Source organism: Culicoides brevitarsis, chromosome 1 (genome assembly GCF_036172545.1).
Source record: "Culicoides brevitarsis isolate CSIRO-B50_1 chromosome 1, AGI_CSIRO_Cbre_v1, whole genome shotgun sequence".
Taxonomy (NCBI): domain Eukaryota; kingdom Metazoa; phylum Arthropoda; class Insecta; order Diptera; family Ceratopogonidae; genus Culicoides; species Culicoides brevitarsis.
Window position 1 is genome coordinate 20,601,037 of NC_087085.1, and position 24,769 is coordinate 20,625,805.

At 29.0% G+C, this 24,769-nt stretch overlaps 1 protein-coding gene and 1 long non-coding RNA gene across 2 annotated transcripts in view; one reads left to right on the forward strand and one right to left on the reverse strand.

The window, feature by feature from the left end:
- On the forward strand, nt 1–779 carry LOC134827711 (uncharacterized). The gene is made up of 3 exons (XR_010161810.1): nt 1–127; nt 275–370; nt 757–779. It is a non-coding gene; the product is annotated as an uncharacterized LOC134827711 (long non-coding RNA).
- Nucleotides 780–3,025: 2,246 nt separating this feature from the next.
- The window catches only part of LOC134837177 (protein O-mannosyl-transferase Tmtc3), a 97,643-nt gene continuing 75,899 nt past the window's right edge, over nt 3,026–24,769 (reverse strand). Inside the window, exons 7-12 of the mRNA XM_063852532.1 lie at nt 19,409–19,590; nt 9,852–10,107; nt 9,042–9,794; nt 5,082–5,268; nt 4,721–5,001; nt 3,026–3,809 (exon numbers count right to left, since the gene is read on the reverse strand). Coding sequence (XP_063708602.1) covers nt 3,072–3,809; nt 4,721–5,001; nt 5,082–5,268; nt 9,042–9,794; nt 9,852–10,107; nt 19,409–19,590 — 2,397 coding nt within the window. The 3' untranslated portion in view covers nt 3,026–3,071. The remainder of the gene's footprint in view (nt 3,810–4,720; nt 5,002–5,081; nt 5,269–9,041; nt 9,795–9,851; nt 10,108–19,408; nt 19,591–24,769) is intronic.

Genomic DNA, 24,769 nt, shown 5'->3' on the forward strand with positions numbered 1-24,769 from the left:
GAGAGTCAATGCACCTCAAATGAAAATATTGATAAACCTTGAAAAGTAGAGACTCCGATCCCGGTTCCGAATTTTCCGGTTCTGAGGAAGGAACGATTTTCCAGTTCTTTTGAAAGAACCGTTCCGGGTATTTTAAAAGATTTTTTTTTTCAAAAAATTCAAATTAAATTTTTAAAATGAAAAATAATCGAAGAAGTCAACATTTTCCAATTTTTAATCAGAGTTTATTATATATTAAAAAATTTTGTTTTTCCTTGAATTTGATCATTTTTAGGTTTTAGAATCGGATCCGTCTCGAGAGCCATCATACAAAAATACCCGGGCCGTTGATGTCTCTATTAAGAAGTTGTATGCTCGGAGAGCAAAAGTGGTAACTTTTGACATTTCTTTGTTTTTATTTACTTTTTCGCTGTTTATGTTTTCAGTATTTATTTATGCATTACTAAAAATAAATGATTAGAAATATTTCAAAACAATTTAAATTATTATTTCGTGTTGTCAATTAAAATTAAATTGTTAGACGAACAATAAACAAAGTGAAGTTTTATTGTTAGTTTGTAGAATTTCATTGTAAATTTAATTTTTTAAAAGGACAAAAATTAATAAAAATATAAATTTTGGAACTTTAAATATGTTTTTAAAATTTATAACTATTGGCTGGCCCAATCGCTGGTGGATTTTTGTTCTTCTTGTATCTTTTCATGTCTTATGTGATGTCATCTGTAACTCAAATCTCACTACCAAACTGGGCCAAAGAACCGAAGAAGCAGAACTCCTGGACTCCGAGAATTTAGTGATTTATTGTATTGTATTGAAAAGATGGGTTTTTTTATGCCGGAGAACGTTTTTCGATGGCTTTTTTACCCCAAAAAAAAAAATTCTTTTATTGCTAAAGGCTCTTTCCTGTTGAGCGTTTGGAAAATAAATAAATATCAAACTCGTTTTAAGAATATGTCATAAAAATAAAAAATTAATTGAAAAATAACATAAAAAAATGAAAATTAATTTTTTTGATAAAAAAAAATATAAATAAAAAGACCACGTTTTAAATTTAACGAAATTTTTAATATTTACCAAAACAGTAACAGTAATTAGAATCAGAATTATATAAATAGGCTCTTGAAAAAAAATTAATAAGTAACAAACATTTTTCTAATTGTTATTTTGAATTAAATTTAAAATCTTAAATTTGACCTCTATTTTTTATACAACTTACCTTGTGCTATTAAAATATTTACTTCAAACTTGTTGAACATTTTTTTACCAAATTTTCCATAAATTTATATTGTTTTTGTAGAAAATTTAATTAAAACGAATTATTTTTTCATCGCTGGAAACAAACAAACTTCAACTTAATTGTTATTGCCATAACAATTCCACGAATTTCAGTGATTTCATAAAATCATAATTACAAATAAAACAAACTTGTTTACTTCATATTTCTTTTTTTTTTGTATAAGATTAAGTATACAACTTCACTTTTATTCGTCTTTTCATTTCATTTCTGTTCATTTTTCATACAAATCAAAGTTTTTCATCGCATCATAATATAATGATAGATTTCTCTACTTTTACAACAGAAAAGTTTTGCGAGTAATAAAATCTCTTTTATCATCACTTTTATTTACAATAATAATTATTATTATTTATAACTAAATATATATTTTTTATGTAATAATAATAATTATCTCTACTATAATTTTACTTTTTTTGTAGTATTTTAAGTACATCTTATTTTGTTTTTTTTTTCATGTTAAGTACTCACTTAGTATCTTTCTTTAATTCTATCATCTATACAACTATCTTATATTTATTTAGGTTTAAAACATTTTTCTATCATTTTTTTTTGTTTTTTTACAGAATCTCAATTAATTTCATTTTATATATCTTTATTTTTATTAACAGAATTTCATATATATTTTTTGAGATTTTTTTAGTATTTTTATTTAATAACAAATTAATTCACTAGACGACGCACAGAGAGGGAAGAAATCGGGAAACAGCTTTTTTATATAGATTTATTTTTTTAGACAGTTAAAAGTTTATCATTTCTCGTAAAAAGGTAAAGGGACTGACTGTTCTTGTTTGAATTTACAGTTTCTTATGAATATAATTTTTTTTATAGATACAGTGATTTAATTAGAGCTAAAAATTTACACAAGGCACCTTTTTATTTATATTTTTTTTTCTTGAAATGATTTTTTTTCTATAATTGTATTGTTTTATTGGAATTTGAGTTGTGTGCCTTTTTTTGGAAAATTAATTTTTATTTTGAATGAAAGGTTTGGCATTTTTTGTTCTAAACTTTTTTTTTATTAATTTTGTATACATTTTTCTACTGTTAATTTTTTATTATTTTTTTTTTGTTTATTCTTTTAAAAAAATAGTTAAAGTTGTATTTTTATGTGTTTATCATCTTTATTAATTATTTTATTTATTTTTATTAATATTTCATAAACATTTTATTTTTTATATATATTTTTTAGTTAAATTATAGTTTTTTTTATTACATTAAAAATACAGTCTTTTAAGTACTCTTTTTTCTTTCTACGAGTTTATTTTATAGTTTTTCATTAAAAATAAGTTTTAATTATTTTTTTTAATATATTATTTTTTTAAATAATTCAAAAATTGATAATGAATTAATTTTAATTATAGGAAATTATTTGTAAAAAAATTAAGTATCTTTATTAGTTACTTTAAATATCATTTTACAGCCATGTTGATGTCTCTTGCGTGAAAAGTTTTATAAAAAATTTTAATTAGTATCAATTACTTAAAAAATTAATTTAATTTATAAAAAAAATTATTTTTTTTTTAAATTATTCACGCAACGAACGAAGTATTTTTATCAATTTATTTAATCTTCATCAATTTTGTCTTTTTTTTCATAATTTATTATTATCATTTCGCTTCATGTCTTTTTTTGCGGCATGAAAAGCCGTCAACGTGATTATCTGTCTCTTATCTGTCATAATTCATTACAAAATCTTCATTTTATTACATGATTGTTATCAACAAACTCAATACAAATCAATAATTTTTTTGAATTTCTGATTTATAATTTGATGCTATGACATGCCGGACGACGGATCATCCAAGTCCGCGCCAAGTTGTTGTTGTCTCGCTTTGCGCGAACTCGGCACATGTTGCTGATGATTAACGATGCTCTTGATAACTTTTCGGTTGTAGTGGAAATTGCTGTTGATGTTGCGACTCATCGGTGTGCCGCCATTGTTGCTGTTACTGTTGCTCGGACGATAGTGGTAGTCGTTGTGGATGCGCGACGACATCGTTTCGGACTCGATGAAAATTGGCTCGGCAATTTGGGAGGACTGTGGTGCCGTGGGCGGAAGATGTGCCTTTTTGCTGCCACTAAAGCTGCTGGTGCCCGTTGCCGGGGCATTCGGAAGGACGCTCGCTGCGACAAAACCACTGCCGAAATTCGAGGGTTTTTCGTTTTTTGATGCCTTTGCTGCTTTCTCGGCGGCTCCAATTAGCGTTTTTTCGTTGTTCATGATGATGGTGTTGATGTCGATCGCTACACCGCCCCCAAACTCCATCGGATCAAAGTCCGCAAATGCAATTTCCTTTTCCTTTTCCATGCCAGCTGAGGCGCGAAGACGCGTGATACGTGTCTGCACAATTTGCAAATGCTTCAGAATGTAGTCCTCCGACGGTGCAAGTTGGTGTGCATGCGATAAACATGCCTGAGCTTGCGCTAATTTACCACGTTCCACATAAACCACACATAGATTGTGCAAACCCTGTATATTGACGGGATCTAATTGGAGAATGCGTTTGTAACACTGTCGGTGGTGTAACATGGAATGAAATGGAATTAGAGAGAAAATTGAATTAGTATCACTGTGTTGTGTAGTTGGCAGCGGAACAGAGAAAGGAGCTTTGTGTGTCAATTAGGATTTGTCCGTATGTTGACTTTAATCAAGAGTTACGGGGAACGAGTGAGAAAAAAATTTCTAATCCGAGAATCTGATAAAAAGTTAGCGAGGCCTTTGTAAATTTATTCAAAATTTTTCCCTTTTTAAAAAAAATATTTCTTATTTAAAATTTTAATATTGATTATTGATTTTTTTTTTTTTTTTTTTTTTAACGAAATAATACAAAAATATGGATTTTATTAAAAAAAAATTTGTTTTGTACAAAAAATTTTTATCTCTATTATTTTTTTTTGGGTCGTTTAATTTTATTTTGACTTTTTTTCTTAATATTTTGATTTTAAAAATAATTAAAAAATTAGAAAAATAGCTATTAAAATTTTTAAAGAAAAATTTAGTAAATTTATGAAAAATTTATATAAAAAGAGAAAATTCATGTTAAAATCCAGGAAAAATTACTGTTTTTGGTGGAAAAATTTATTTAAATTTTTTTCAATAGATTTCTGTTCTTTTTTTAGATGAAATTTTTAACTATTTTTTTTATCCAATTTAAATTTCTATTTTTCAACTTTTCAAAAAAAAGCAACTTTATTAATTAACTTAATGAATTAAATAAAAATATTTAAGATTTGAATAAGTTCAAAATAACAAAAATATTGAAAATCAGTCATATTTTTTTTAAAAATCATTAATTTTTATAGAAATCAAAAATAAAAAAAAATTAAATTAAAATAGTTTTGGGAAAAAATGTCTAATATCCGGAAAAAACCTACTTTTTCGACAAAAGCTCTTTCTTGTTTCAAAATTTAATAAAAACTTACATTTTCCGCCGCATCCAAATCCTTAATATTATTAATATAAATATCGCCAAGCAAAATTAACCCCTTTGTATGGTCCGGATGATGTTTGACGAGCTGATTCAGGAATGGAGCAGCCTCCAATGGACGGTGATCGTCTGCCAGGAGCAACGCTAGATTAAATAACGCACTCCGGAAGTCAATTTTGAGATGTACGGCACGCCTAAACCAATGTTCCGCTTCCTCCGTCTTGTGATCGTCCATCGCCAACATGCCCAAGTTGAAGTAAACTCGTTCGTTGTCTTCTATTTACATGAAACAAAAATAAAAAAAAAATATTAGAGAAAAGTTTTGAAAAGTAAGAGAAAAAAAAATAGTTTTTTACCATCTTTTGCTAAAAGTTTGAGCAAACGTTCTCTTGCAATTTTTCGCAATTCCGCCCGTCCAAGTTCTTGCAACAAAATGGCAGAGTTTAACAATGCCTGCTCATGTTCTGGATCGAATTCCAATGCTTTGTCCAAATATGCTAATGCCTGCGATGCCTTGCCTTGTTCGAGAAATACAACGCCCAGCTGTTGTTCGTAGCAAAGAAATAACAATGAAATATAAATAAGTTTTTGTTATAAATATTATTGTTTCTCATTTTTCAGAAAAGAAACAGAAAGAAAGGAAAGGAAAGAAGTGAAAAGGAAACATTTAAATCACAAAACTGCAAAATTAATGTACAAAGGACCAGACGTCTCCACCGTTGATAGAAATCAAAGTAATAATCATCAAGGCTGAGAATCACAAAAAAAATTGAGCGTAGGCCAAGAAAATTATGATAAAAAAAAGTTTCTCTTGTTATGTTTTCCCGAATGGAAAAAACTTTTTTTTTTAAACGATTCTTTTTCGACAATTTTCTTCAAAGTTGTTGTGGTAGACTCGAGACTTTTTCTGCGAATATAAATAAACAAAAAAGGAAATGTCCTTGTGTCATCGTTTTTTCCTCGTTAGACGAAAGAAAGAAACAGACAAGAACGAGGGAGACATGAAGTAATTATCTTATGGAAGCATAATTTTAAAATAATACAGGAAATGTACAACAAGAAGTTCCATGGCATGGCAAGCGACCGAGAGACACGAGAGAAAAGTTATGAGTATAATGATGACGACGATGATAGAAATTGCGAAAACTTCCGTTTTTTTTTCCTCTCCTTCGACGAAAAGTTGTGCGATGACGATTATTATCGTCATTATTATTAAAGTTGTGTCATTCGCACCAATTGCTCGGCAAAAAATAAAATTTTGTGAAAGATGCGGTTATTTATTTACATTTAGTCGGAATGACGAGGAATTTCACGCAGGGGAGCGAAATTCATTAAAAATTCACGGGGAAAATCGGTGGACGTAGCTAATATGTTAATATGCCCCAATGAATAGTGAATGAATGCCATGCCAGTGCGGTTAGCATACGGAACGTGGCATTGAACTATCAGCTTGTGGCAATCATTTGCATATTTTACACACGACGGGCAACGTCGATGATGATGATGATGATAAAAATGCATCAGTCAGATGCTTTTGAATAATTAGAGCGCTACATTTTAGTGCTACAAGTGCGAGCGGAAACCCGACCGACGGACGAAGAGTGTAGCAGTGGAAAGGATTAGCACTCTTAATTTATGTAAAATTCATGGATAGCAAACGCATATGGCTCGGTGCGATTGTAATTATTTTCAGTAATGATGTTGATTTCGTAATAATATTTTTAGACAGACAGTGGCTAACGTGAAATTTGAATTTTAATGATTTTCAAGCAGATTCCTCGAAGCAGTTGTTTGATCAAAATTTATTAAAGTTAAATTTGATTACAAAAATTTTATCGAAATATTATTGACTTTAATCGTTTTTCGAATTTCAAAATTACTAAAAATAATTAGAAAAAAAATCAATAAAAATAAAATTCCTAAGTTAGCAATTTTAAATTAAAATTTATTTTCTTAATAGGTAATTAATTAAGGTAATAAATTTTTAATTAACCAATTTATAAAAAAAAATTAATTTTGATTTAATTTATAGACATAATTTGATGAAAATTATTTAATTTTTTTTTTTATTTTGATTAATTAATTTTTAATTTAAGGCCGCTCCAAATTTATTTCGAACTTTTTGTCCCAAAAATTTTTTTAAAAATTAAAAAAAAAATAAAAAAAAAATTTGAAATACTGTTTCATACAAAATGACAAAATTAACAGTTTTTTGTGATAAATCAATATTATAGTTGATTTTATGGTATCTACATTGAAATTTGATAATTTAAAATTTATCTCAGAGTATTTCAAGTTAAGAATTTAAACAAAAAAATTTCGTAAAAAAAACTGTCAAAAATTTTGGAAAATAATTTAAAAAAAAAAAAAATTTAACGAAGAAAATTCATGTTAGAATACGATTTTCAATACAAAAATTTTTCAAAATTGAAAAAATTACTTGAAAAAATATGAAAAAATTGAAGATGCGCCTTGAAACTGAACAATTTTCATATACACATCATCCCTCTAACCTCGACAAACAGCGATTTTGGAAAGTTGCCAAATTTTATTTTGCCCCATTGGATTTTCGACTTTTGAAATGGGGCATGGGACAAAAAGTTCAAAAAAAATTTGGAGCGGCCTAAATTAATTTTAATCTTTAATTTTTTATTTTTAATTAAATAAAAAATTTTAAAAAATTTACAAAAAATTAATTTGCTTAAATTTATTTAATGTTTCAAAATATCGATTATTATCGATAAAGAATTTTTTTTTTTTTTTTCAAAAAACTGAATCCTTTTTTATGTCAAAATTTTTTATTATTATTTGTTTTATTTGAAAAGTTTATTTTAAAAAAATTAAATTATCAAAGTTTTAATAAGAAAAGTTTTTAATTAATTAAATTAAAAAATTAAATTTATTTTTTTGTTGAAACTTTATTTATCAAATTCCTTAAAAATCATCGTTTTTATTTAAAATTAATTTTTTTCAAATTATAAATTTTTTTCTTGTAAAAAAATTTTCTTCTTCTTTCATCGAAAATTTTCAGAAGCTTTTATAAATAAAATAAAATAATAAAAAAATCGATTAACCAAATAATATTAATTAAAATTGACTCACTTTGTCATTTAAAAAAAAAACTGGATGATCGTGAAAAAAAAAATAAAAATCCCAAACAAATAACGACTGAGAATTATATTCCACACCATTAGCTTTCATTACCACTTTTTTATTTGTTTCACATTTAATTTCATTTGATATTTGGTTTCATTTTTATTTATTTATTTTATTCAAAAAGAACCAAATCTGTGCCAGCAGTTAAAAAAATAACTCTGCATCCATTATCGTTAAATGTTATTATACCATTTTTTCGCTGCTTTTTATATTTTTTTAAAAAACAACAATTCTAGGTAAAAATAGTTTTCCCTGCATTTTTTTCTGTCTCTCATGACACAATATACAACGAAAAAAAATGACAACAACGACACGTTCGCTCAGGTTTAACAAAAATCACTTTTTCATGCACATAATATAGTTTTAAATATCACAGAGAGCTGTTTGTCCAGATAATTTTCCATTGTATGCATATTCAAATTAGGATACAAAAAAACGTTTTTTTTGCTACCACACAACGACGACGAGTTGTTATTTTTTTCATGAGCCATGTTAAATTTTAAATGGCACAATAATTAGTTTGGACATGTGTGTGATCGCTAGAGGAAGGTAGAAAAAAAAACGGGACAAAAAGAGAGAGAATTAGAGAGAAAAATCCGGAAACGGAAACAAAAATTCACATAATTTGTGGTTGTGTGGTGTTGCAAATTCCTCGCTATAACACAACGCATGTTGCCGGGACAGGGCATAGTTTAATTGAGATTTGAGGGGAATGTTAATTTAATTAAAAATATAAAGTAACATTTAACTTTTTTTTTCATGCGTTTTAATTTTTTTTGTCTTTTTTTCAGTCAAACCGGAGTGGATCGATATGAAAGTTTGTTTAATTAACCCTGAAATGGTTCTGCTCATTTCTAATTTTTTGTCATGAGGTCGATAAAAATCTGACATGTAGAAAATTTCTTGCCGCAGAAATTAAAATGCATGCAAAAAGTGAACTGATTTTGTTGCGGTAAAAGTTTCGCAAAAAAAAACAATTTTAAAGTTTTTGCTCGAGAGTTCTACAGGTATGTCGTCGTCGTCAACGTTCCGAAAGATTATGCAAAGTACATAATGGAATTTAATTAACACGAGGTAATTTGAATAAAAGCGGTGCAGTTGCGTGATTTAATGCCAGGAAATTGTATTATCAGATTTGGAGCAAAAAGAAAAAAACTTACGTTGTAATAAATGTCGGGGTTTGTGCTGTCATAGAGTAATGCGCGCTCGTACACTTCCTGCGCCTCTTTGGTGCGATTTAATTTGATCAAAATATCGCCGCGATTGATGTAGGCCTGCGTGTAGTCGGCTCGCATGCTGATGGCTTGCCGATACAACATGTCAGCTTCCTCGAGGCGTGTGTGGTTCTTGGAAATGAGGTTGGCAAGATTAAGGAACACATTGAGGTGGTTCGGTGCGATGCGTGCCTGATACGATTCGCCAGGCTTGGCTTTAGGCAAGAGAGCTTTTGCTCTTAAATATGCCTCTTCCGCCTCCTTGAACATCTTGAGGTGATTGTATGTCCGCCCGACATTGATGTGTGCCCCCACATCGTCCTCCTGCACTTCGACGGCTTTGTGGAAATACTGCAAGGCTGTCACAAAATCACCTTCGGCTTCGAGGGCATGTCCAACGTTGTTGAAAAGTTTCGCATTTCGCTGATTCACCTTCAAGCCCGACATGAAAATCGTGTATTCGTTCTCCCAATCGAGATTTCGGTTGTACGTTTTGAGGGAATGTGAGAGCAATAATATCCCCAAGAGGCTCCAGGTGCATTTCTTGGACCACCTTTCGGAAAGTAAATGAAATCCGTAGGCCACTAAGATGCAAAATCCCATGGAGGGCATGTACAAAACACGTTCGGCTATCACAAATCCCACGGGGAAGAACAAGTTTGACGCTGGCAGGAAGGGGAGAATCATCAATGCGAGACCCTAAAAAGGTAAAAAATTAATTTCTCATTTTTTTTATTAAAAAAGTAAAATATTTACCATTATCACGACACCAGCCTTCTGTCGGTTCTCGTGCGTCAGGGAGACCCACACAAGTGTGCCAATTAGCAAATAGGCCGCTAGCGTTCCGATGTTTCGGACATCCGTTATTGATTCCACCAGCGGCACCGTGCCCATTGTCCAGTCGCAACATAAATCGCATGGGAACAACAATAACCATAAATTTACAGATGCTAAATAGTTGTACGTTAATTGCCGGGCTGGCGTTGCTGACACAGATGCTGGATTATCAAATCTGTAAACGGGACAGAAAGAAAAATGTGTGAGTATAAAAATAGTTAAGCCTCTTATATTGAGGGAATATTTGCACTTTTTTTTCGTTTGTCGCTTGCGATGGTGTTTTGTTGCCAACTAATTGACTAAAGGATTAACCTTGACAATGTTTGGAAATTTATTGAGAAACACATGAACGAAGAAAAAAGCAATAAAACACTTTTTTTTGCTAAAAATACGAAAAAATAGTTTGTTAGGCTAATCTATCACTGCAAGTCCACAAAACAAATTGAACGACAAAAAAAAAAAGACTGATAGAAGTTGTCGTTAACGGCATTTTTCCTGATTTAGTGCTTTTTCACATGATTTCTATTTGAAAATTATATCCAGGGGCTTTCATTCTGAAAATTGAATGAAACTCAAATTTTGTTTTGAATAGATAGTCCGAATTCGTTTTTCTAATTTAAAACAAAAAATTACATTCATAAAGTTTTTTAAACTTTTTTTTTTGATTTATTTTTATCAAAAGTGATCTCTAAAAACTTTTATGTCAATTCAATGTGCATACGTCACTTTGTTTGAAATGGACAAAATCAAGTGAGAATAGAGACAGACAAACAACAAAACTATTCATTCCTATATAAAAAATGTTCATTAATTACTCATGATACAGGTCGTCCAATTATCTCTCAGACGAGCAAGCAACTCAATCGTCTGCTGAAACTGTGAAAAGTTTATGTTTCGCAACTTTAAAATTAAAAAATTTAAAATTAAATTAAAATTTACTAAAAAAATTATTTTTAATTTTTTGAATTTAATTTTTTATTTTGAAAGCCACTAACTTATAAAATTTTTATTTTTTTTTTTGTTCAATAGACTCAAAAATGACTCCACAAGATACATTTATGCATGTAGACGGCATTTTATTTGCAAACTCATCTATTAATTAACAAGGTGAAATAGAGCCAGCTCTTGTAAGTATTTACTAAGAATATGCTGCTCCAAAAAAATTCGATTACTTCACGAGCTTTATATGCGATGAGCTAAAAGTAAGCAGAATTCACGGAACTGAGATTGAAGACGACCAAAAAATTGCTTCAAAATTTTCTTCAGAGTTTTCGCCCGTAGACCTGGGAATCTAAATGCTCACATACCAAAGGTCATTCCGGATACTATGCCATTTCGTTTTGCTCAGTTGGAACAACATGTCTAGGAGTTTGCCTGAAAGCCGAGAGACTTGCTACTAAGTCTGAGTTTTCTGAAAGTGCCTTCAAATGCTCGCCCTGATTTATCTGAACAATACAATATTTGTGCTCGAATACGAAAAACATTATTATAAAAAAAACTTTGTCGTGTATGGCTAAAACGCTGTTACATTTTTCGCCCTATAAATGAAAATACGGACCGATTCGGACCGCTATATTTGTTTCAGCCTAAAAGTATCAGAAGACATTGGATGTTCTAAAAACTGGCAGTTTTTGATTGAGTTTCAAATTGTACTTTTTTATTGAGAGGGATATGATAGTGGCTTGCACTATCATCCCTGAATGGAGCCGATGATCGTACTATATACTGTGGAAGCAGGTGCCCTTAAAATTCACTCAGCTCCCTCCAGTAAAAATTAGTTGCGAAACACTTAATTTTCGCAATTTAATTTATTGTATTTCTCCTGTCAATTTCACGTGCACTAACAAATCCATTGCCATCACTTTGAATTCTTTAGAGGTCATCCTAAAACTTTTTTCTCTATCCACGAATTCACACCGTAATCCCACTCAATCCTATTTCACTTTATATTATATTTTTAATGCTTTTTTATCCTTTGTTTCTTCTCATTCTCTAATACATTTTTTTTCGTCTATCCAAATTAAGGCCTGTTTTTGCTATCGTTCATGGAAGGACTTTCGGTGTCACATGTCTGGCTATTATAATCCAATAAATAAAAGTTTTTGTCTTTTTTTCTCTCTCCACGGGTATTTACCGGGAATTGCATATTTGCGTATGAATTTTATGCATGAGTACGACGCATATGTTCACAACAAATAATAATGATATCCCCACTGGTCGAATATTTTTTGTTTCCATGAATTTTTAAACGAGTCTCCCACGCATGGAGGAAAAACAACATTAACAACATTTAATTAATAAATATTGCAAAAATATTTAACACAAAAATGTTTTACATCAAATTCACGGGTTGCACTAAAATTTTCGTTACAAATGATCCCGAATTTGATAAATGATTGTTGTTATAATTAAATATCGGGGATTTTGTAATTAATTTGTTGCTCCATGTAATTATTGCGAGAAATGTCCTGTCTGGCATAAACGGTCGATAATCATCAAGGGGGGAGAAAATTTCATCGGCAACTAAGGTGCGCGCCTCGCTAAAATCTCACATGGGATGATTAATTGCGGCGTTTCGAATGAATAATTGCGCTTCATTTGAAAGGGCGAACAATTTTTTGACAAATGTTCCTTTTGGAATTCCAATAAATATCGGTCCAAAGTTCACTTACAATTACATGAGGAGTGAACAAAAAACAAGAATCATATAAATAAATTATGCAAACTCATGAATTTTTGCGCTGTAAATCTGGCAAAAAAAAAATCGTTATCACTGGATCTCGTTCATATTTTTAATTAATTATGCAAATTATTGGAAACTGCATCAACAATCAACGGCGATGCAACAAAAAAGTGCATTAAAATTCTATCTATGGATACAACGGGGGCAGACAAAAAATTTTTCATAATAAAAAACAATTATAAATTCTCGATAACTTTGTTGAACAACTTTCGCGGAATAAAAAAAATCCTTTTTTTGCATGTTGTTTTATTGGATGGTTAAATAAAACATCACAAAAACAGTGATTCGATTTCCCGGGTTTTATTTGTCCAATGAATGAAATAAATTCAATGCCATTTTTTTTCTGTCACAATTGAACGAACTAAAATTTTGTGTGCGGATCGCGAAAAAAAAGACTGATTTTAATACGATTTAAAATATTTTTGGCTGATGTGTTTCGCAGATAATAATAAAAATCAAGCGAACGCGACAAAAAAAAAACATTAATTTAAACAACTTTTCTCTCTCGGAATCGTTTCAGAGTGCACCGTATATGGAGTGTTTTTGTGTACTTTGGATAAATATTTTGCCATATGATATTTTTCCCCCGGATGATGATAATTGTAAATCTGGGCATGCATCAATGCGTCATCATATTTCAGAAGTGAATGTTTCCGATTTTAATTACTTTTTTGTGTGTCGTATATGTGAGCGGGAGTGTAAAGGGATACGATACATGTTGTTGTTTTTTATTATTATTTTTTATTGAAATTGAATTGAAAATCGGTACGATGGAGAAAAATAAATTTGAAAAATGGAAAAGTATTTTTTATCGCTCGTCGGAATGCGTAAATTAAGTGGAATGTTGATTTGCGCGGTATTTTTCGAGATTTTTTTTTATTCCGGAATATGATTGATGGAATTGAGATGAGAGAAAGTTTCGTGGAAAAGATGGCTCAAGTTACTGTGGATTGGATTCAATAAGTTTGACTTGATCCGCTTTTAGTTTATTATTGACAGTGGCACAACGAGACTCGACGAGAAATTGACCTTTAGCAAACATGTTGACATTATTGTCTGTAAGACAAATTCATAAGACTCATAAGCGATTTGGCAAAGAGTTTGAAGACATATTAGCTGATTTTGAGAAAAATTCTACCTTGGGAACCGTTGCATCAGATCTTTACAAAAACCTGTAAAGAAATATGAATTTTGAAGAGAAAAAGGGAAATTTTAAAAAAAATTGAAAATTTTGAATTACTTAAAAAATGTATAAAATTGACTAAATTTGATTTTTTTCATCATCTTGGGGTAAACCAACAAAATTGAAAAGTTTGGTTCCCGGGAAAAAATAAACTTTTTCCATGTCTGTATTAGCTATCAAATCGCTCTTTGTTCTCTCCGGAATTACGGAATCTTGATTTGGATGCCTTTTCAACAAAAAAAACCTAATTACTAGAACCTGTGCAAAAACAGTTCCTCATTTTTTGTCTCCGAAATTCGGGCTGGAAAAAGAACGAAGCATCGCCTGAATTTAATCGATATGCAGACTGTGAGGGACCGTCAAACTAACTGTTGTATGTTCGTTCATAGTTATATTTGCAATGCTTTTGAACTACGTCCCATGACCTACAACTTAAGAAAACAACGACCTTTTATGGAGAAGAGAGCTAAAACTGACTGAGGGTATAAAAAAAGCACAAATTTCCCACTGGGTGGTTGGTAACCTTCAGTCGTTCCACGGTCGCAAAACTAATGACATCAATAAAAATCAGTTTCAATAAATATTAATTTGAAAAACCAAATTTTTTTCATAAAGCCATCGTCTTTCACAGGCTAATAAACTTTTAAATATTTCTCTCTCTCTTTGGTCTCTCAATATTTATTTATGGCTAAATCAGAGGCTTCCTGATAGTGACTAATTGGTGATTATTTTGTTCATTTCCTCACAGACACTCCAAATATTTATTTGTAAGCTGAACAAAAAACCTTCAAAGAGTAGATTTTGTTATTTAATCTCCTAATTGCATACAAAGGGAAACTTTAATCTTTGTTTGCAGATGAAATTTTGAGAGACACAACCGGAGAACAGAGTTAGACAAACAAATATCTTGTTGAAATCCGATTTGAAATGAAAATACCTGGCAAATTTCTTGCTAGAAAACTCTCCTTTTAGTTATTTATGTGCTTTATTGCCTTTTGTTTGAAGTTAAATCTACTTGAAATTTATCCCTCTGCAAAAAGATTTATTTGGCATTGAACCTGCCGTTGCTCTCGATTCGACAATGTCAACGGCACGAATGCGTGCTTCAGACAGCAATGGAATAATTTGATTAGTCTCGTTGTTATTCCTGTCCTCGTATTCGCCGCGCATTGTTATTATTAGTGTATTATCAAAATTTATGCAGTGTAGTCGCCGCCATGGGAGCAGCAAAGCATATTTGGACTGTTTTTGAACATTTTATCAGTAGGAAAACAGCGCGGAGCACAAGGACAAAAGGATTTTATAATTGTAATATTAACGATAATAGCATTATATTCTCGTTATTATTATTAGAGGGAACGAACGAAACTGCTGCGTGTCGTCTGTTTTTGATGACAAACTGAATCGAGTAGAGTCGAGTGTGTATTTGATCCTATTATTATCAATGCTAGTCATAATTTATAATATGAGGGTATGCATCAAAATTATCATATTCCTTCGTATTCATAATGGGGAATTTCCCTCAATACGTTTGTTAACGTTTTTTTTTCTTCATATAATTATCAAATTATTGTAACATAACAACTGTAATGTAATTCTATTAAAATTTTCTTGTTTACTCCTTTTTTTCATATTCATTTCAATTCCAGGTCGGTCTTATTTATCTTTATCAGCAAATTTACTCGTGTGCCTCACGTCGAGCTGTTTGTTTTGCTGCAACGATGCGGGGTAGCGAACGACGTAAATTTTTAAATTCTGCAAGAGAGGTCGAGCCAACGTTTGTATTTTGGTGCACCCACTTATTATTATATCATACTTTATAATTTTATTTGTGCATATTTATTATTCATTCACATGATTCGAACATATGCGGACAAACATATTGTGCTGGCGAGCGTTGGGCAGGTTGTATGAAAAGTAAATATTTGATGGAGAATGGAAATTTTTTTTTATCATATTATTATTTTTATTGCAAGGGTGAGTTTAATTAATAATGAGAAATGGATGCAAAGGTGATTAGAGTGGATGGAGAAATCACTCAATTTGATTGGATTGTTCTTTGAAAATTTTGAAAAGTTTTTTAAATCCAATTAATTTCAAAAATTCAAAAATAAAATAAATTAATATAATTGAAAAAATCAAAGAAAAATATTTTAACATTAAAAATTTTAATTTTCTTAAAATTTTTTTATTTCAAATTTTTCAAAAATATTTTTTTTAATTAAAATTTTTTGAGAAAAAAGAAAAGAATAGCTTTCTTTTTTTTTAAATTACAAAATATTTTTTATTTTTATTTAATAATTTAATTAAATAACTTTAAAATAAATAAAAAAATATATAAATTAATAAAAATATAATGAAATAGGATTGAATAAATAGAAAATAATATAAAAAATAAATTAATAGTAAAAAATATGAAATTTGTGAATTGAATAAAACTGTTGAAAATTTGGTGTTTGCTAAATTAAAATTTTTTACATTATAAATTTATTCTTTAATATTTTATAAAGCTTATTTTAAATATTTTTTAAAAAATATTTTCAGCATTTAACAGTGATTGAAATTTATTGTAAATAATGATTTTTATTTTAAATAAAATAAAAAAAAGTAAATAAATGATAAAGAATATAATTAAATATGTAAATTTAATAAAATTATATATTTTTTTTTACCTTTTTAAATATTTTACGTTTAAAGCTTGATTTAAAGTTTTCTGATTTGTTATTTTTTTTAATGAATAAAAAATAACATTCAATTTCTTCATTAAGCAAAAAAAAAGTCTTTTCACAAAAAATTCATCTCCAACAGTACAAAAATAACAATTAAATTAATGAAAAATAAATTTGCCATCCACAACCCTTTTCACACGCCTAATTTTTTATGTCGACCTTGCACCTTTTAATCTGCATAATCATACAATTACACAAATAACAATAAAACAAGTTGCTTTTATGATGCGCGTATTTCGTACAATTCCACTGTAATAAAGCAATTTACTATTTATTTTTTATACCGTTTTCGTCGTAAAACTGACCGTTAAATTTTATGGACGGATTGCACATAATGTGCCTCGTGAAAAGAGGGAAAAGAATATTTTTTTTTGTTTTGTAAAACTTTATCAATTACCAACTAACGAACCAGTGGAACCGATAATAAATAATAACAACGACACTATATAATTTTACAAACACGAAGCGTTCGTTAATGATAAAGTTTTGTTTCTCAATTAAATTGTCATTTAGATACTCATCGGACACATTAATAGTTTTTTTTTGTGTTTTGTTTAATTTATTGATATTTGATGCGCGCATTGAGTGACATGAAATTAGCGTGATCGGGACAAGATTATGTAACGCGGCAGCTATATTGATTAAATTCATTAAAATGTAATAAATAACGTTCCTTGGTGACAATTTTTGGTTGGTGTTTCAATGTTGTTCTGTAATTGGATTTCCAAGAAATGAAAATTTTCGTTGAATAACTGTGATTCGTTATCGAAAACAATATTTTAATCTGCCATGTTGCGCTGCATGGCATTAAAATAAACGATAATCGGATCAATGGGGATTCTTTGACAGAATAATGGAAAAAATTGAAACATGAATGATTACAAATTTCCAAGAAATGTTGCGCAGTTTGCATTTGTTGATCAATTGACAGTTTGTTCGGAAAGCAGCTTATTGCCAGGAGCAACAGTTTTCATTCATTAAATGTTAAAATAAATTGAACAAATAAAAATAAAGTTCTTTTAGGGCAATTGAATAAATAAATAAATTAAAATCTATGAGAAAAAAAATAATTCGCCAAATATTAAATGCATTTTTTAGCTTTTCCAAGAATTTAATAAAATAAAATCACTGCATCAAAAAAATTGTGAAAAAAAATTTTTTTTTCTAATATTTTCACGTTTCTACATATTCTGAGAAATTTAAGCTGAAATAAATATTTATTAAATATTATCAAGAATAATTAATTAAAAATAATAATTTTGCATTTTAAAAAATTATAAAATGTAAAAAATAAGAAAAATTAATTAATTAAAGGTTTTTATACAGAAATATATTTTTAAAATATTGTAAAAATAAAAAATCACTAAAATTTCATTTTTTGGCAAAATAAAATAATAATAATAAATAAAATAAAATAAAAATTTGTAAAAAAATTCTGGTAAAAAGTTTTTTAAAAATTTTTTGATCCAGAATTTAATTAATTCATTAAAAAAAAATAATTTTTTTTTTAAATTTTAATTGTATTTTTTTTAGTGAATGAAAATAGCTAAAACAAGAAAAATCGGTAAATTTTTAATGTTTCGACCATAAAAGTTCAAAACACATCCAATATTTGTTCGAACACGACACATCGACGGGATTTTCCCAAATTATTACTCAGCTCAAATGTGTTCCAAAAACCCATTAAACATCATTTCCCTAGCATTTTTGCACACTAAAAACAGCATGAACCGTTATCAGTTTGAACTTTTATTGCTGTATCTAGCGGCGCAACGACGGAATATGAGACCTTTTTACCCGTTTTAATATTCCATAAAATATAATCGTCTTCCATATACGGAATGCCATGTAACGTAACAATGATGCTTTGACCCAGAGAGATAACTGCTAAGCTGCTTTTACTTGTACAAACACGGCATTCGACGAGATATTAGATTTTCACGCACCCATTGCACGCGTTGCGCTGCGTGTTGAAAAAAACTTTTTTTTCTGTGTGTGTGTTGTGTATTTATTGTTATATTTTATTGACCTAATCGTTATTTATATGACCCCGCACGCTTTTGAACATTCACAGAGGCACCAGGCATTTCACATCTGTAATGGAACAAAATATTTAATGGTTGTTACACATTCGATATAGGCCTCGTAGCGTGTGTCAAATACCGAGAAATGACACAACTATTGCTGCAAACCTCGTTATTTGTGTTAAATATTGTTGAAAAAAAGGACAACAACGTAACGGAATGTATTCGTGTATGGAGCAAAAAGTGTGACGACAGAAAATTTTGTTTCATGAACATTTTCGCCGCATTTTGATAATTTTTTTTAGAAAAATGTGGTTTTATTGGTTTTTGTCTTAAAAAAATAAATTTCAAGACAAATTTTGACTTTCAAAAAATTTGACAATTTTTTTTTTTAATTTTTTAATATATTTTTTTTAATTTATGAATTTAATTTAATATTAATTTTAATTTTTAAAAATTAATTTTAATTTTTTAAAAATAAAAATTAAAAAAAAATTAATTAAATTAAATTAAAATTTTTTAAAATTAATTTTAATTTAATTAATTAAATTATTTTATTTTTTTTTTTTGATTTTCAGTATAAACAAAAATTTCATTTATTAAAAACTTTTAAAAATTCTCAAAATACGCTCAAGCAAATTTTTTCGCGTCACTTTTCAAACTTTCATTCATATTTTTTTTTGGGCGTCAGTAAAACTCACGAATATCCACCATCACCCCGAAAAAAAGGCAAATATCCATGATTAATTAATTCAATTATTATTATTTATTTTGTGAATGTGTATATTTGGACTTACCTCGTAAATACAGGCAACTGTGATCCCATAATTTGTAAACGGGCAAACAATAATGCTAATGTCGTTACGACTAAGACAACTAAACGTTTTGTCGCTTCGTGCGGCCACCACCCATGCGGCGTTGTCAAACTCTTGCCACTTATTATGGACCGGACCAAATGAAGAAAGTCACTCAAACGCATCTGGAAAAGAAGGAGAAAAAAAAATGTAAGTAAATTTCATTGTTTGAGAAAAATTATTTTTTTCCGAGAAAATCAAGTCCGAGATGTAAGTAGGTCAAATTTCTGCTGTGCACATTTCCATTGAAATGAAAAATTTATTAAAAATTCAAACAAAATAAGAAGAAAAAAAAATAAGAAGGAAAAAAAAAAGAATTCTAACCATGCCACATTTTTTTTATTCTGACTTTTGCTTTAATATTTAATTTTTTTCTTTGTTCTTTTGCAATTAAAAAGTAGACAATTCAATTATTTTTGTATGGCTTGGATAATGGATGAATTGCAAAAAAATCTTGAAGTAAATTAAAATTTAAGTTTCTTTTGTTCTTTAAAAATCCTTGTTAGTGTCGCGTACACGCAACCAAGTACAAAACGGAAAACTTTTGAGCAACTTTTTCTTTTCTTTTCTTCATAAAGTCTTGAAAATTCAAATTTTTTCTTTTATTTTTACTTTTGTCAAGCGAGGGGACTTTAACTTTAAAATAAAAATTGAATCAAGTTTTTCCACGAAATCTTTTTTTTTTCTTGAATTAAATAAACAAAAAGATTCTGCGAATTTCTTGGAATTCAGTCATTCAATGTTACTAAAGAAAAGCGAAACGCAATAAATAATGATAGTTTGAATATTTTTTTAAAAATAATTTTTCAGTTCGCTAGTGATTTTTGCAGAAATACCCTCTCTTGAGAGAATTTGAAATAATGACTATTTTTTTTTTGTATTTTCATTGTGGGATGATTTTTTTCCGTCTCTCTTTCATGTTCAAACTTTACAATATTTTACATGAAAAAGAAGTAGGCAAAGTGTACAATTATCTCTAGAGAATGAAGTTGAGTTGCAATTAATAATGTATTATTAAAATGCAGAATAATTGTAATAAAAGGAGGAACAAAAGTTGATCCTTTCCATTCATGTCTAATTTTCAAACAATTCCTTGCCACCATCATGAACAAAAAAAAACACCGTTCACGTTTTGTTTAATTCTCACCGCATCGAGGAACGTTCCTAATCAAAGGCAACCTTTGTTTTTCAGGAGAAATGTGTAGTGTTCGTCGATGCACAATGAAGCCACGATGACGCTAAAATGTATTTAAAAGGTAAACAGATTTGCTTGCTTTTAGCGGAGAGTCACATTGTGCAAAATGAAATGAAAGTTGAACGAAAGCGACAAAAGCTTTTATATAACGTCACGTTTTACTTTTTCACCATAAACATCATTTATCACACACACATTGTGAAACAATTGGTTGGTAAGTATGATTTCACGAACTTTGAAACGCTTCGGTGAATTTTTTAAAATTTTGGATTTTAGTTTTAATAAAAAAAAAATTAATAGCTCAAGTCAAAATTTTTTCACTTTTTTTCACAGATCAGCGAGACAAAAATTAAGTACATAATGACGAATAATCCAGAAAGTCGCCAAAATTATCATAAATCCAGAGTTCGAGTCTAATGAAAGGTCTTTCTTTTCGTGCCAGTTGGTGGGTTACCGTGAAAGCCGATGCTTGGCTCTTATCAACATTTACCTTTATTTTCTGATCTTCGACAAAATGTATGAATGAATGAACTGAATGACATCTCAGGTTGTGGAGAATTGAAATCACGAGAGAGTAATGTCACAAAGAGTTTTTAAGCCAGAGATTAAGAAGAAATGGAAACAAATTGAGTTTGTTTCTAGTCACTCCACTTGAGAGGCTTCCCAAGCCACTGTGGGTGACTCACCTTTTTTGTAATTTTTCCCGGAAAACTAGAACTAAGAAATTTTGAAATAAATAATAATAATAATAGGTTCATAAATAGGAGTATTGATACGTGCTGATATAAATACCACACCAGAGATCATGGTGGTTCCATGTTTAAGACCCTCATCAGGCCAATCTTTACTTAAAGGGGCGAATTTTGGTCAATGACAAAAGCTGACGAGAAACTGCTGCTAGACTACATACATCATCCGATTAAATCATTTCATCGAAAAAATGTGGCATAGCATTTTTGGTTGATTTTCTGTTAGTTAGGCCTAAAGTAGTCGAAAAAACCTAAATTCAAAAATCTAGATTGAGCTTTGGTATTTTTATTGAGATTGGGTCTATCAAAGTGATACTTTGAAACTCCCAAACCCCCAATAAAAAATTTGGAAAACCTCAAAAGCTCATTCCAGATTTTAAAATTTAGTTTTTTCGACTACTTTTGGCCTAACTAACACAATTCCATCACTCATGCCACATTTCTCTTTCGATGAAATGATAAAATCAGGTAAAATGTGTACATGATTAGAATTTAATTTTAAGTTGACCTGATGAAAAGTTAAAAAGTTCGTTGAGTACTTCAAACCAATACTGCAACATTGACAACGCTAAAAAATTCAAAAGTGTTTTTCTTTTTAAGAACCACAACATGTACCTCGGATATAGGCTTAAAATAGGTATTTCCGATTTTTCCCGGAATTTCTTTTAATATTCAGTATCGCGATGGAAAAAAAATCCGAAAAAAATTAAATCGTTTTTAGATTAAACCGAGCTCAATATGCGTTAATAAACTTTTTGTTTTTCTTCCTTTCTTTTTTTTTCTCTTTGTAAACAACACCACCCAGCAGCATCACCAACGCGTTTTTCTTTTTGCTCTTTCTCAATAAAAATCGCAGTCTCGTTCATTCTTTCTTCATATTTTTTTTTGCTGCGTGTAGAAATCGTGTAGAAGAGACAAATAACGTGTTTAATGCTTATTGTGTGTTTTCGTCGTCATCGTCTCTTCTTTGTATTTTTACACTGAGAAAAAAATAAAGAAAGAAAGAAGAAAAAGTTCTAGAGAAATGGAAAATAATAATAAAAAAGAGGCGAACACTCTCGTAAAAAATATATAAAAAGATGTAAAACGAATTATTATGGTTTTGTTTGCTTCTTGCTTTTGTGCTAGAAAAATTCCGTTTTTTTTATTTCTTATTATATCCACGAAACCGCAAAAGCCGCAACGAGTATATGTTATAGTAAAAGGATGGCAAAGATGACAGCAAAATGAAAAAAACATACAAAAAAATGTTTGTCTATATATTGGCAAGAATCTTGTAGACAAGGACGATTTATGATACTTTAACAGATATTTTCTTGTAATTTGTTTGCTTTTTTTTAGTTTTTTTTTTACAAAAATTTTTGTTATGTCAAATAAACGTCAATTCAAAAATGGCCGTTAATTTTTTAAAATGCATTTAAAAAGTTTCGAAGCTGGTTAAAATCAATCAAAAATCAAAGTTCCTGCCACATCACTGTCTGGAAATTTATTTTTCTTCACGAACTCTTGTTTTACGTGCACAAACTTCCTCTTCGTCGATGAAAAAAAGCAAAGTTATTCAATAAATGTTTGAAAAATTCTTGTTATTTTCCTTCTATCATCATCAAACTCGTATTTTCCCCTCCCTTCTCATATCGTGACGTGATTGAAACGTAAAATTTATCAAGTTTGACTAATAATATATTAAATTTAACTACGTCTAACAATGCCAATAATAATAATAATAATGTGTATAATAAGAATAACTATTTGAAGAAAAGTTCATTGTACGCATTTTGTTGGAAAGTTTTTCCCGTTTTGCATTGCTAAGCGTGTAAGCAAATTGAAGCAATTCATTGCCGTAGAAGAAAAGTTTTTCAATTGCTTTCAAATTGGCGTGCATTTAAAAGCAATGGCTCCGTATTTAAAAGACGAAAACTTTTACAACAATTTGTATGCAAAATTCGTTATTTTGTTATAACAATCTTTGTTTTGTGTGTGTTTTTAAAGTGCATTTTTATGCATTTTATTATTTTTCCTTAAGTATTTTCATCTATTTCCAATCAAATTATTTGAATTGGAAATAGTTTAAACATTTTTTTTGTTTTCTTTAACTTTAACTTCTTCAGGAAATTGCTTTACTTTGACGTTACTGGCATAAGAAAAGACGAATGAAAAAAATGTTTTTTAATCGAAAAGGAGATCAGATCAAAGTTAAGGTGAAAACTGTCACTCCCATGCAAACTTTCATCAATTTCTCGTACCAAAGGTACACGAAAAAAGGTAAATTTTGACATGAAAATCATTATTTTTCGTTCCCATCCCAACCAAGTGATTGACTGTCTTGCCATTTACTCATTACGCCAACATCAAACGATGGTCTGCCAATTTTTCTTCGTTTTTTTTTATTTGGGATTGAAAAAAGGTTAAAACCTGGCAATTTTTTCTCTTTCTGCTTCTTTCTTTTTTTATGTGTGTCGTGATCGATAATAATGATGATAGACAAAGGTTAATATTGGGACACAAGACGATTGGCTTTCAAAAAAGGAAGGATGGTAAATAGCAGATTCATTACAAGAGCTTAGGAGCAAGAGAAAAAAAAATCAAGTGGGTGCTCTCCTTATTGTTATGGAAATTGATTTACCTTTTCTACTTATTTTTGATTTTTTTTTGGACATGCAAAGAACATTTTAAGAGATTTATGCAATTGACAATTTTAAAAGATCAAAGAAGTCAAAAGTTTTCTCGAAAATCTTAGTTTAATGGTAATTTTTTTAAAACTTTTTTTGTTTGATATGTATCAAAAATTTTACAATATTTTTTTATTTGAGAGTATGCCAAAAAACATTTAAATAAAATAGCCCTTATTTATTTAATTTTTTAATTTATTTGAAAATTAAATTATATTTTTTTTATTTTAATTTTATTTTAAATTTTTTTAAATAAAAAAAAATTTTTTACTATTTTTTTAAATTTTAGTTTAATGCGGTTTAATATTTAAAATTTTAAAAATTTTAAATTTTAAAAAATTTAAAAATTTTTTATTAAAAAAAAAAATTTTAAAAAAAATTAAATTTTTTTATATTTAATTAAATAAAAAAATATTTTCAAACAGAATAATTAAACATTCTTTTTATTTTGAAAAAAAAATAAAAATTTAAAAGTATCAAAAATACATTTTGATGAAATTTCAATATTTGTTTAGTCTTAAAAATTAAAAATTATCATAAAATAATTCTGTTTGTTCAAAATTTGACATTTGCTTCAAATTTGAATCAAGTCAAGGACAATTTTCCTGTGGCTTCTCTTAATTACGCATCAAAAAGTAAAGAAATATTTTTAAATTAATGCAAAATGTGAAATAAAACAGAAAATATGTAG